Below are 13,090 nucleotides of genomic sequence, written 5' to 3' on the forward strand. Positions count from 1 at the left end.
GATATAGTATACCTATATCTACCCTTAATATAGACACATGTGTACCTATCAGCCACTCCTATGGCAGGCCTTAACAATCCTGGAGGCAGAGTGCTTGGTAACATGTGAGATGGTGCTCTAGCATGAGCTGAGCCTGTCTGCAGCTTTCGGAACCATGTCCTTATAGCTGTTCTATGATATAGCCTACCATATACTCTTAAAGTGCCTTATAATCCTCGCGGTTATGGTAACTATGGTTTGGCTTTATCAAAACATGTCGTGTAAGGTGTCTAACACTTTGGAATAATACCCTCATACCATTTCTGGTGATGAGGATATTATTCCCCCCTTCTAGAGGGAGAGACATGTTAAAATCCTACTTTGCTGTTTAACTCTAACCAAAGCCTCAGCATCACAAAATGGATGCTGCTGCCACAGACACGAGTCTGACCTCCTGCTGCTGGGAGTGATCCCGGCAAGGGAGGCTTGGGCAATAGGTTTCCTGCTTGGGGAGGTGCTAGCACCTCCCCAGACAGACTTTAGTGTATTGGGGCAGGGAGGGCTGAAAGGAATGAGACCTGCCTGGGGCACACAAGGTGTCCCATGCATAGTCCAGTTCAAACCGGTGCTGGGGCACTCCAGCCCTGGCGCGAAACTGGACAAAGGGAAGGGGGTGTAACCACCCCCCTCCCAGGTCCCACCCATAAGGCGTGACCTAGCAGGCAACCCAGCCCCCCAGATTAGTATAAGAGTGGTAGCTGGGCCTCAGGAGATTAGATTATCCTGAACCTGCAACTTGAACAGAAACTCTGGACCTTCGACATTCGACGAAAGAAGAAGACTGAAGAATCTCATTTGTGGCCAAGGAGTGGCTACCCTGTGCAAACAGGCACCATCAAGAGACTACCCTTTGCTTTGCTGAAGTTCTACGAGGGACCGACTGCAGAGCCTGACCAGAGCCTTGACTTCCAGACTTCTCCGACCCTGATCCACATCCACAGCCGAGCTGAGATCTGTGGAGGCGACGAGAGACGTGGGACCGGCTACCTGGGTAAAGTGGCGAGTATCTTCCAGCGCAGCTTCTGAGGCACCCTCGAAGTTGTGCACCGGGGATTGAGAAGCCCCAACCCCCAGCACCATCTGCACCGAAGATCAGCCCCCCACACTCCACGAGTCCTGCGTGGGGCCCTTCTGCATTTTCCTGCTTGCCGCGTCTGTCCGGTTGCTTGCCCGTTGGCTAGCGGCCTTTGTGACGACACACCTTGAAATCTTCACTGCTGGTTTGGCTCCTCCAGACTGGCTCCCGCTTCCTTGCGAAAGAGAAGCACACCAGACCTTCCTGGTCTGCACCAGAAGCAAGTCCTCCGTTCTTCGTGGGTTCCGCTTGCCAAGGCTTGGTGAGTCCTAGTTCGACTTCGACGCCGCCGACAGCAAGAGCCTTCGTGGGACAGCTCGCCTCCTGGTCCTGGTCGTCCTCGACGTCTCCTGGTGCCCGTGGCTGCAGCGACAAGCTTCACCCTTCACCTGCAATCTTCACGACATCGCCTGGTTCCTTCCTGGTTCCACGTGGTCACTGGCTAGTGACCTTGACTCTGTCCCTTCTGCTTGCAGGTATCCTCTCTTCTTGATCCCAGCCTTGGGATCCACCGGACACTCTTCACTGACCGCCTGTCAGCAACTTTCCTTCAGGCATCCATAGAAGTCCACGACGAAACCCGACGCAAGTTCACACCTATGCACCCGCAACCTGTGGGCTAGGTAACTTGGGTACTTCGGTGCTCACAAGGGTAGTGACTATCCTAGGGTCTAGTTTCCGAGTCTCGACTCTCTAGCTGCTTCAGAAGTGTCCTTCAACTGTTAATTTCTAAGTGCTAGTAATTCTATCGACTTTTACGCATTACGCGTGAGTGTTGCCACTCTGCACCTGAATCCCGTGGGCCTCCCACTTCCTAACCTTTGGTAGTGTAGTGTAGCCCCAGCGATTCCCTAGGCCTAGGCCTATCCTATTTCTGTGACAGTGGTCCTTATACCACTTCTTTAGTATATGGTTTGCGTGGCCCCTAGGGCCTAACTGTATTACTTACCTGTGTGACTTAATGTATGCTTAAATAAGACTGTTGTACTTACCTCGAATCTCATAAAGAGTGCTGAGGGTTTGACTAGAATAAATACACTTTATTTTATATATATATCTGTTGTGGTGTCCTTTCATCTGGTATTCAAGGGATTATATATGGTATCACAGCTGGCTTCACATGCCATTCAGAGTTTAGCCTAAGACTGCTCTTGTCCATGCTACCACTAGGATAGCTGGTCTATAAGGTTGACTTTACAACCAATCACCATAAGGGTTGTTTGGACTGATATAAGGTGTACACTAGAACTAGTGACATCATACATCAGCCTCCTTCTCACAACCACCTTAAAGGCATCCCACTCTAGGGCTAGGGTCGACGCCGTCCCTTCATTCTCTAGGAAATAATGCTCAATACCCTCTTGTACCTCCGTGTGAAACACCGGGTCTTCCAAAGCCTCTGGGCGCAATCGCCAGGAAGGGATTGCAGGCCGTTCCTGAGGCCACCTAAGCCCCAAAAGTAGTGGATTATGATCAGAGATTGTCCTTGCCAGGTACTCACTATGGCTGACCAGCCCGTGGACATCCAGGGAGCACAACACCGCATCCACCCGCACATGCAAGGCATGCTGATCCTGTGGGGCATGATGGGAGCCGGGAAGTCATGGAGGCCTTAAATGCACAGTGCCAGTTTTTAATCTGTTGTGTTTTCCATATTCAGCCTATGGGCTTACTGCCTGCTAATACCTTGCCTTTTTCCTTGAAAATAAAGGCTATGTTGAAACAGTGAAGAGTGCATGTTTCTGTGTCACAGATATGTATTATTTTAAAGGAAAAATAGAAATGCAATTTTGGCAATTTAGCCTATTTGGTGGTTTAGGCTGCATATATGTATATGTGTGTGTATGTATGTGTGTATATATACATATATATCTCTCAAAGCTCCTGTCTTAAGTGAAGACACTGCACTCCCGGAGTTCATTGAAAAACTTTATTGCGAGGACGCGTTTCGGCGTGTCTGCCTTCTTCTAGCTCGCACTTTTCAGAGAAGCAGCCATGCACGTGAGTATTGTAAATACACAGATAAGTTCTCATTGGATGCGCTCGGGCGAAAGGAAAAAGGGGATTGGACAGTTTTATTTCAGTCATTTGCCTCCTTGTTGTTTACTCCGGGATTTCTCAAAAACATTCACCAGTCTGAATGCCATGATGTAAGTATTTGCATATTGTACCGCAACATGGGCCATCCCGAAGGGACACAAAGTTATTAACACTCTTCCCTTTCTCTGCTGCCATTCTGTTCCACAGGACCTTCCCACGCTATGAAAATAGTCTACGCTGGTACCCAGAGTTCCAGTATGGTGGTGCATCATGCCTGTATTATATACACAGAACTATGCGAGTGCAGTGTCTTCACTTAAGACAGGAGCATTGATATTTCAAATGGACCCACCGCCATTTCTTTCCTGCACCCGGCACAAATGAGTGCAAACAGCGCCAAACTGGTGGAATTTGAGCTGTGTATATAATATCTACGCGATGCACCACCATACTGGAACTATGGGTACCACCGTCGACTAAGTCGCCAGTCATACAGACTGGTGGAGACTCGGATATTGGCCGAACCCTGCGCTTTGTCACCATGGAACCAATTGGGGAGCGAGGAGGGTTTTGAAGTGGCTATTTTCATAGCGTGTGAAGGTACTGTGGAACTTAATGGCAGCAACGTAAGAGAAGAGTGTTAATAACTTTGTGTCCCTTCGGGATGGCCCATGTTGCAGTACAATATGCAAATTCTTACATCATGGCATTCAGACTATTGAATGGTTTTTGAGAAGTCCCGGAGTAAACAACAAGGAGGCAAATGACTGTGAAATAAAACTGGCCAATCCCCTCTTTCCTTTCGTCCGAGTGCATCCAATGAGAACTTATCTGTGTATTTAAAAGACTCACGCGCATGGCCGCTTCTCTGAAAAGTGGGAGCTAGAAGAAGGCAGACACGCCGGAACGCGTCCTCAGAATAAAGTTTTTCAATGAAGTCCGCGAGTGCAGTGTCTTCACTTAAGACAAGAGCTTTGATATTTCAAATGGACCCACCGCTATTTCTTTCCTGCACCCGGCACCAATGAGTGCAAACAGTGCCAAACTGGTGGAATTTGAGGGCGGGGGGGTGTGTGTGTGTGGGGGTGGGGGTGTGTACGTGTGTACGTGTGTGGGGGTGTGTACGTGTGTGGGTGTGTACGTGTGTGTGTGTTCACTTACGAAACCATGGGTTTTACACACGTTATAGTTAGCTGGACATTTCCCTCGTAAAAAACCAATGAAATTCCCCCGTTATAGTTAGTGCAGGCAACTATAACTCACGCGACCGCAATCCTCTGCTGATGACGTCAGATATTACATCACTGTATTTAGACACCTATTTACCCATGTCTTCTTCCATTAATCTTTAGCTATACATATATTACAAATATTTATTTTTCAGAAAGCTCAGTCAACCATTTGTGTTATTAATATGGGACCTTTTAGTGATGATTGGAAATTCCTAGACTGTGTTATTTTAACAACAGATTTCTGATTGGCTATGTTCTGACAACCCGCATATAGTGGGAGATAATCAATATGAATTTAATAGCAACAACCGTGACTGAAAACAAGTGTTAAAAGTAAATTCTCTTTCCTTCTTCATCATTGGCATCTTCATAATTAATAGTTAACCAACCCACTCAACATCCCCTATGTCGAGTGTGTGTTATGGTCTCACAAGAAGATTTCTTTGCAACTTGTAATCTGCTGACTGTAGTAGGGAATTGTGAATGTTGTGTGGGTAATAGCCTCAATTGTGTAGCCCACATTCTTTATGCAACCTATTTTTAATAATGATTGAAAAAGAAAATACATTAAATAAAACATAATTGCATTAATGAAGTATTATGTTTTAAAGCGTCTTCGATACCCCTGTGTCTACTGCATTTATTTCCGTTATTCATGCTGAAGATGCCCAGTTTCTACTCAAAGCTAAAGCATTTCTCACGCTTGAAGATCTTTTTAATAGAGGGTGGGACTTATGAGCTAAACACAGGAATGAGATAGGGCCTGATATCCGTGAAGTGAGTGACACCTCAAACTGTAGGGCCGCATTCGCAAATGGTATGGATATGAAAAGTTTGATAAATTCACAGTAAGACAATGTATTGCCACTCCTCCGTTTTGAAGGCTTCTGCAGTGCCTTGAATGCATCTTAGAACGTTTTTATGGTTGTCTCTGAGGTGGATGCTGCTTCACACAGTCAAAGGCTCTGAGAACTTTGGAAGCCTTTTCTTCTATCTAGGGCGACTCTCTTAACCATAGTGCTGTACTCCTTTTTCCCTGTGCAGATCTGTGCGGCAGCAGTCGCTCTTGGTACCTTACATGCTATGCCGGAACCTGCCATCTGGTTTCATCCAGGAGCTCATGCGAGCCACACACCAGGACGAGGAGGTGTTCCAACAGGTACAGTCTGACATGCTTGAGTAAGCTGTAGTTGTGAACCGGAAAAGAATAATGGAATGAGTAGTCTTAATTTTATTTAGCAGGGCTCTCTTCCACAGTGGACACTCCAGTTTAGGGAACAGTATTCAGATTTATGTAGCAAGGCACTTCGTTGTATCAAGTAGAAGGTCTCAGTTTGACTGGGCAGATCCTAGCTGTAAAGGAGCAGTACCACCTAATAAATAGACTTGATGAGTTGCTTTATAGAGGGAACTTCAGCAACACACCCTTCCCAGAAGGGATCTTTTCGTGCTATTTGCTTACGACTGATGTTTGTTGACCTACTCAGTGGTACAGTCTGTCAACCGTGGGTAATCGAAAATCTTAGTAGACCTGCCAATGTGTTAGCCTGTGGCGGTAAAAACCAACACAGATCCTGTCAGTGGACGCATTAGCCCACTGAGTCTCTGAACCTGGCTAAATGTTGTCCAATTTGACCTCATTTTTAGTCTTTTTAGAGTTTGAAATACTGGTACTTTTAAGAGTGATAGTTCCCTCTTATTGGTTGCACCCCATCCTAGCTGAAGTGCTTCTTTCTTCCACTGTTGCTGCGCCTCTTTCTCGATCAAACCCCTCCCATGTGCACAAGTATGCCTTTTTCCTTGCTTTACTATGTATCTCCCTTTCTACCTCGATCTCTGTTTCTCCTTCACAAATGTGTCCATGACTTCCTTGCCCCGCCATGTCTCCTTTCTCTCCTTGCACTTGAGTGTTTCTCCTTGCCTTTACTGATGTCAGTTTCTGTGCATTTCCTGCACTGATATCTCTTTGCTGCCCCTGCACTGATGGGTTTGTGCCTTTGCTTTATCTTTTAGATATTTATTCCAATATTACAAGGCCTGGCTCAGGCAGCCAAAGAGTGTTCCCTCGACAGTGACAACTTCAAGTACCCTCTGATGGTAAGGCAACAGCTGCTTTTATTTTTGATCATGGCCTTGATATACTCATTGATAAACACTGGATTCAAGACCTATTGTCTTAGTCACTAAAAGCAGTCATGGGCAATATTTAAATATTAAATTTGATTTTGTACATATTATTTATAGGTTAAAAGAAATGCTTGTGTCAAACCAGTTTTTTATCTCCTGCTTAGGTTTGTCAGCACTATTGTTTTTTCCTTCTGATAGCACGGCGGGACAGAAATGACTGTAATGAAAGTGCAGAAAGGGTGCCATTTGTGGGTAGAAGATACTTTGCTCTACGCTGCACTCGTAATAGGAAAGAAAGAGTGAAGGCTAGAGGTCAGAGGTGAAGCAGCATTTGCAGAGCCCTCATTATGGCACGGATTGTATGGTTAGTGTGGTGGGCACTTTACCTGTATGTTTTTGGAGAAATTAATTATAGGAACTGAACCCCCAAATGTTGCAGATTGCATTTGTTCGGGGAGTTGTGTGCATGTTCATGTAATGTATAATGAATGGTAGGTGAAAGTCATTAAAATGCTAAATAGTGCTGCTTGCTTGTATTACTATATCCTGTATGCTTAATGAGAAAGGAACGACCGGAGGAGGTGATTGCATGTCGTGGGACATCTGAGCAATGCTGAGGGCTTTTGATCATTTTCCATTTATGTGAAGTTAGTTAGTTAAGCCTACAAGTCATACAGATTTTATTTTTTGAGTCCTGTAAGAAAATGCATAATTATTTGAAGTGACTGACTACCCATTTCAGGGAATGTTCAAAATCCTTATCTGAAAGAGACAATTAGTTATGGATTCCTCACCTTAGAATTACCCCCAGGCGTCAGACTGAATCCGGAGAATTTTTCTTCAGCAGTACCCCTGTGCGTCGGTAGGTGGCGTCGGTCGACTCCGCGTTCGTCGTTGGCCTCGTGGTTGCCCGAATTACGTCTCGGTATCTACTTAGACACCGCCCCTGCACACTGACGTCAGTTCTTTCTTTTTACGCGCCAGCCAGCGCAGATCTGGAGAGAGCGGTATCTCGAGTCACTTTTTGACTATTTTTTTTTGTCAAAATTGTGTTTATTAAAGTTTTACAACGTACAATCGAACACAGTACCATCATAGAGTCCCACGCAGGGGATCGGAAAGCTCAGCCTGGCTATAACATTTGAGTGAATTGCCGAAGCAGCCCAGAACCCACTCCTCTTCTCAGAGGATAAGCCAAATGACGGATACAGTTTCTAAACCAACAGAGCGGAAAACAGGTCTTTGCAATTGACTCTATTTTTGTCACTTTTTGTCAACGTCTTTTCGAGTCCTCACGACTCCTGGTGCATAGGGATGTCATCTCGGCAGACCTGCTTCAAGCCTTGTGACTCCTGCACAAGTTGATGTCGGTGACTGATCCCCATCTTGTGTGACTCTGGTGCCCGGAGTGCGAACACGACCTAAAGATGTGCTCCGACTGCCGGGCCACGACCCGAAGTCTTTGCAGGAGCAGTCCCGAAAGCTTCTGGAGACCCGGCAGTCCGCTCCGCGCTGCTCAAAGCCCCAGACGAGAGGGAGGTTGCGGAGCCATTATCACCACTCCTCGTCGAAGTCTTCGTCTTCGGGTAAGTCGAAGCACAAAAAGAAGGCGAAGAAGCACCGTCGCTCTCTGCGTTCTCCCCGTCTGTCTGCCGATGGGATGCGGGTAATAGTTGTCCGGCTCTACCCGCGGAGCCTGTTGGGTCGACCCCGAGCCTCCCTCCCTTTCCGGTAGCCGGGGCGACCCGTGCCCAACTTCATAGCTTTTATGAAGCCCTCCATTCAATTTTGGAGCAGCTTGACTCCGCTGGTGCGCCCCGCAGACTCCGCTGGTGGCTCTAGGTTTTCGATGCCGGCGGCTTCGGCGATGCAGGGCCCCCAGGTATCAAGGCCTGGATCCGGATCGGCGCCGGTCGACCTCGTTATATCTCCCCAGCGCCGAAACCATTGGCGACACCCTCTGACGCCAGTTGTGTCCCCAGCTGACGTCGACCCCGGCCACCCCCTCAATGTGGACATGGAGCCGGACAGGCATCGCCTGACATCTGGACCGGCACCGACCGGTACTTTTGTACCCCTGTTCTCCCCTATCCCCCTGAGTGGCTACCAGAGGAGGGTGAGGAGGACTTTGAGGGGTCTGTGGTCCTCAGACAGACCAGTTGGAAGAACCGGACCGGAGAGAGAGGAGCAGAGCCCCTGCTGCCGTTCAATGAGTCTCTTGGGCTGTTACTCCCACTCTGTGGGACATGGTCGTGCAAGTGCTGCCACAGTGCCCGGAGGAGGCCTGAACTGTACTCTCCTGTGCAGTGGCCAAAGGGAAAGACGCAACAACGTTCGGCATCCGATGTGGGCTGGACACCGCCGACTCGCTAGGCAGGACGATTTCCACGTCAGTAGCCATTAGACGCTACGCCTGACGTGGGACCCACCGTCGTGTGTCTGGGAGAGGGTGGGCCAATCCACGCGCGCCCCCTCTGCAGCAGCCTCCAAGCCCTCCTAGTCAGACCTTTCTGGGCCACAAATCGCCAGTAGTGGGCAAAAGAACGATGGATTTAACCCAGATCTCTTGACTGGGGGAGAATGTCTGCATTGTCAGCATTCCGTCCATCATTTGTTTGTTGTAACACAAATCGCCAGTGGGCGGCAGGATTCGCCATCGCCTCCCCCACTGGCTCAACATCACGTTGGACAGGTGGGTTTTGCAGGTACTCCGAAGGGGGTCCTCCCTCCCCTTCGAGACTACTCCTCCATCCATGCCACCTCAATTCCATTGCATGTCGGAGGACCACCTGGCCCTTCTCCAAGAGGAAGTGACGGCTCTTGTGGCCATGGGAACCATTGATCGAGTTCCTGCCCCAGAAGTAGGTTGTGGTTGTGGTTGTTATTACCACTACTTCTGGTGCCCAAGAAGGACAAGGGACTGCGTCCTATTTTGGAGCTCAGGAATGTCAACGGCTTCCTCCAGAAGGAAAAGTTCAAAATGGTGACACTGGCTCAGGTCCTGTCTGCCCTCGACCCTGGAGACTTGATGGTAGCGTTGGACTTGCAGTACGCTTATTTTCACATCCCCATCCTGCCGGCCCATCGGCGTTACCTACACTTCACGGTAGGCCATGAGCACTTTCAATTTACCGTGCTTCCCTTTGGCCTTACCAGCGCCCCTCGGGTGTTCACGAAGGTGATGGCAGTGGTTGCAGCTCATCTGTGCAGATCAAGGGTTTCAGTCTTCCCCTTTCTTGACAACTGGCTGTTGAAGGCGGGCTCACCCCAGGCTGTTGTCTACCAACTCCAGACTACGTCCTAAGTCCTGCATTCGATGGGTGCTGAAGTGACACCTGATTACCTCTCAGAAGCTCCTTTTCATCGGAGCTGTTCTGGACACAGCTGGGTCTCGGGCTTATCCTCCCGAGCAGCGATATTCAGGCTATGATTCCGACCTCTCAGCCTCTATCCCAGGTTTCAGTCAGAATGACTCTTGAGGCTACTGGGCCTCATGGCCTCATGCATCCTGCTGGTGGACTATGCCAGGTGGCATATGCAGGCTCTACAGTGGGACCTGAAGTTCCAGTGGGCATAGCATCGGGAATCTTTCCGATTACGTCCAGATCTTGGAGGGTACTGCATTTCAATTGCAGTGGTGGCTATTGAACCAGGAGTTCACAGAGGTGACTGATGCATCACATCTCGGGTGGGGTGGCAACATATGAAAGGCCTCTGGTCTCGGCAGGTTCTGGGCTCCACATCAACCTTCTGGAGCTTTGGGCGATCCGTCTTGCACTGAAGGCAATCCTTCCTTCTGTGAAAGGGAGAGTGGTGCAGGTGTTCACGGACAACACCACCGCCATGTGGTAATGCAACAAATGGGGTGGGGTCGTGAACCCTATGTCAGGAGGCACTTCGTCTCTGGAAGTGGCTGGAACATCAGGGCATGTGCCTGGTGGTTCAACACCTGGCAGGTTCTTTGAACGCCATGGTGGATGAATTCAGTCACCGGTGCATGATGGATCATGAATGGCGTCTTCACTCGGAGGTGGTGCAAGGTCTCTTTCAGCAGTGGGGTGAGTCTTGTTTAGATCTATTCGCCTCCGAAGAGAACGCGCAATAACAGCAGTTCTGCGCACTATAATTGGAGCGGCTGCCATCTATCACACACCGATGTGACGATCCACTGGTATCCTTGATCCTCGGACCCCTGGCCATACCGCTGCCCTGTTTAACTCACGGACAGCGTTATCATGTTTTTCTCGGTAGGAACCATTATTACCTTGAGTAGATACCTTCTTTGTTGTTAACGCCCCTGCCCCTAACTGACCTGGCTACCAATTTATTTATTTTTGTCGTTCTCTCCTTTTAGCCCTGATGCCACATGAATAATTCCTTTGCTCCCTTAATTCACTGATATTGATCGCTCCTTAATTATCACTGCGATTACCTCATGTGATTTATTCGCCACGTGCCTTCAGGTGATTCCCCGGGCTTGCTATTATGCTTTTCTCTATATATTGTCTATGGATCGTCATAGCCCTTACTCTATTTCTCTTTCTTTGTCTTTTCTAAACAGCACTACTTGACAAGGTCGAAACGCCGTCGACATTACAGTGTAATCTATGGCCACCACAGGATCATTTTAGAAATCCTTTAAAACGAATCACCTTTTGTATTATTTCGATTTATACCATTTGATCCCGATTGTCTGTCTTTATTGTTTTGCGCTGCCTCATTCTGTGTTTATATCACTTGTGTCTCTGCACTTATATTTACACCGAGCATGGTCAGTGCACAATTGGTTGTTTTTTGGTTACCTTAATCCATTTGTAATGTAGTGCTGCTATAACTACTTGCTTAATAACAACCTTTATCTCTTATCTTGATCTCCTGTTTTCCATCCCTCAGTGACTTATGCACTTATTGTAATTGTCTTTTTAATGATCACTGGTTGAGACATTGTTGTTTTGTTATCATACTCTACCCGGTCTCAACTGGGTCAACGAGTCTACTCCTGTTCTATGTTCCTTGGAATTTCCAAGGCGGCACTCGCTCGGTGATGCTTTTCATCGCGAGTGGAGTTGCGGTCTTCTATACGCCTTTCTGCCTATACCACTTCTACCAAGAGTGCTAAAGAAGATTAAGCGCGATCGGCCCCAAGTCATTCTTATGGCCCCGGACTGGGTCGAAGAGTATGGTATCCTGAGCTCTTACACATGGCCATCGATCATCAGATCAGACTGCCCCGTCGGGAGGATCTTCTGTCGCAGAAGCAGGGGACTGTCCTCCACCCGAGCCTGTCAAGCCCCCACCTCTTTGCGTGCAGATTGAGTGGCGTCAGTTGACAGCTTTCGACCTTCCTCTCGAAGTCTGTAATGTTATCTTGGCAGCCAGGCGTCCCTCCACCAAAACGGTATATCTATGCCTGTAGATGGAATACATTTGTGGCATGGTGCGCAGCAAACGCTGTGGATCCCCTTTCTGCACCCCTTTCTGAGCTTCTCCTCTTCATTCTTTCTTTGGCCCAGCAGGGCTTTGCTCTGGGCACTTAAAAAAAATCTTTCAGCCATTTTGGCCTTTTTTACGCTTCCTGATCAGCCTACTCTTTTCAAGTCCCCTATTGTAAATAGCTTCCTTAAGGGCATTACTCACTTGTTTACTCCAATTCCTTTTGTAATGCCCCAATGGGTCTTGAACCTGGTTCTGGCCTATCTTATGTGCGCTCCTTTCGAGCTGCTGCATAGCTGTCCTCTCAGACTCTTGACTCTTAAAACTGCCTTTTTGGTTGCCATCACCTCTGCTCGCAGGGTGAGTGAGCTTCAGGCTCCTTCTCCCAAACCTCCTTTTCTGGCTGTTCATCCAGATAAAGTTGTCCTTTGCACTAGGCCTTCTTTCCTTCCCAAAGTGGTTACCACTTTCCACATAGGACAGACCATCACTTTGCCCAGCTTCTTCCCGCCCCGCATCCTTCTAAAGAGGAGATGCGCCACCGTCTGGATCCAAAACGTAAGCTTTCATTCTATCTGGATCGCACAAAACCATTCCAAATGGATGACCAGCTCTTTGTTGGCTATGTGTGCTCCAAGAAAAGTCGGGCCGTGAAAACAAACCATCTCTCGATGGGTCGTTCTTTGCATCAAAATCTGCTATTCCTTGGCGAAAAAGGAATCTCCAGTGAGGTTGCGTGCCCATTCCACCAGGGCGACGGCAGCTACTACTGCTTTGGGACGTGGAGTCCCGTTCTTGACATCTGCCAGGCAGCTGCATGGGCTTCCGGTGTTGGTATTGCTGGGGAATCTATTCTAAGGTGAGGAATCCATAACTAATGGTCTCTTTCAGATGAACAAGTTACTTACCTTCGTTAACCATATAAGTGTAAGAGATATAGATTAGTTATGGATTCCTCACCGCCCCACCCATCCTCCCCGTTCTGCGAATTGACTTGTAGGGTAAGGGACATCCCTTCAGGGCCCCAGTTTTGTCCACCAGTGGTCAGTGGCTTGCGGGGCTCTGTGCTTCTGGTGTGGAATGTCACGTAAAGCGCTGGGCCGGTGTCTGACTAGATACCACCACATCATTCCGGCGACCACAA

At 48.2% G+C, this 13,090-nt stretch overlaps 1 protein-coding gene across 3 annotated transcripts in view; it reads left to right on the forward strand.

Annotated features, from left to right (window-relative positions):
• The window catches only part of UBE4B (ubiquitination factor E4B), a 918,898-nt gene that overhangs the window by 268,132 nt on the left and 637,676 nt on the right, over positions 1 to 13,090 (forward strand). For all 3 annotated transcript variants that reach the window (XM_085609806.1, XM_085609805.1, XM_085609804.1), the window contains 2 exons: positions 5,431 to 5,545; positions 6,400 to 6,483. In XM_085609806.1, the coding sequence (XP_085465932.1) occupies positions 5,431 to 5,545; positions 6,400 to 6,483 (199 nt within the window). The remainder of the gene's footprint in view (positions 1 to 5,430; positions 5,546 to 6,399; positions 6,484 to 13,090) is intronic.

Source organism: Triturus cristatus, chromosome 1_2 (assembly GCF_964204655.1).
Source record: "Triturus cristatus chromosome 1_2, aTriCri1.1, whole genome shotgun sequence".
NCBI lineage: Eukaryota > Metazoa > Chordata > Amphibia > Caudata > Salamandridae > Triturus > Triturus cristatus.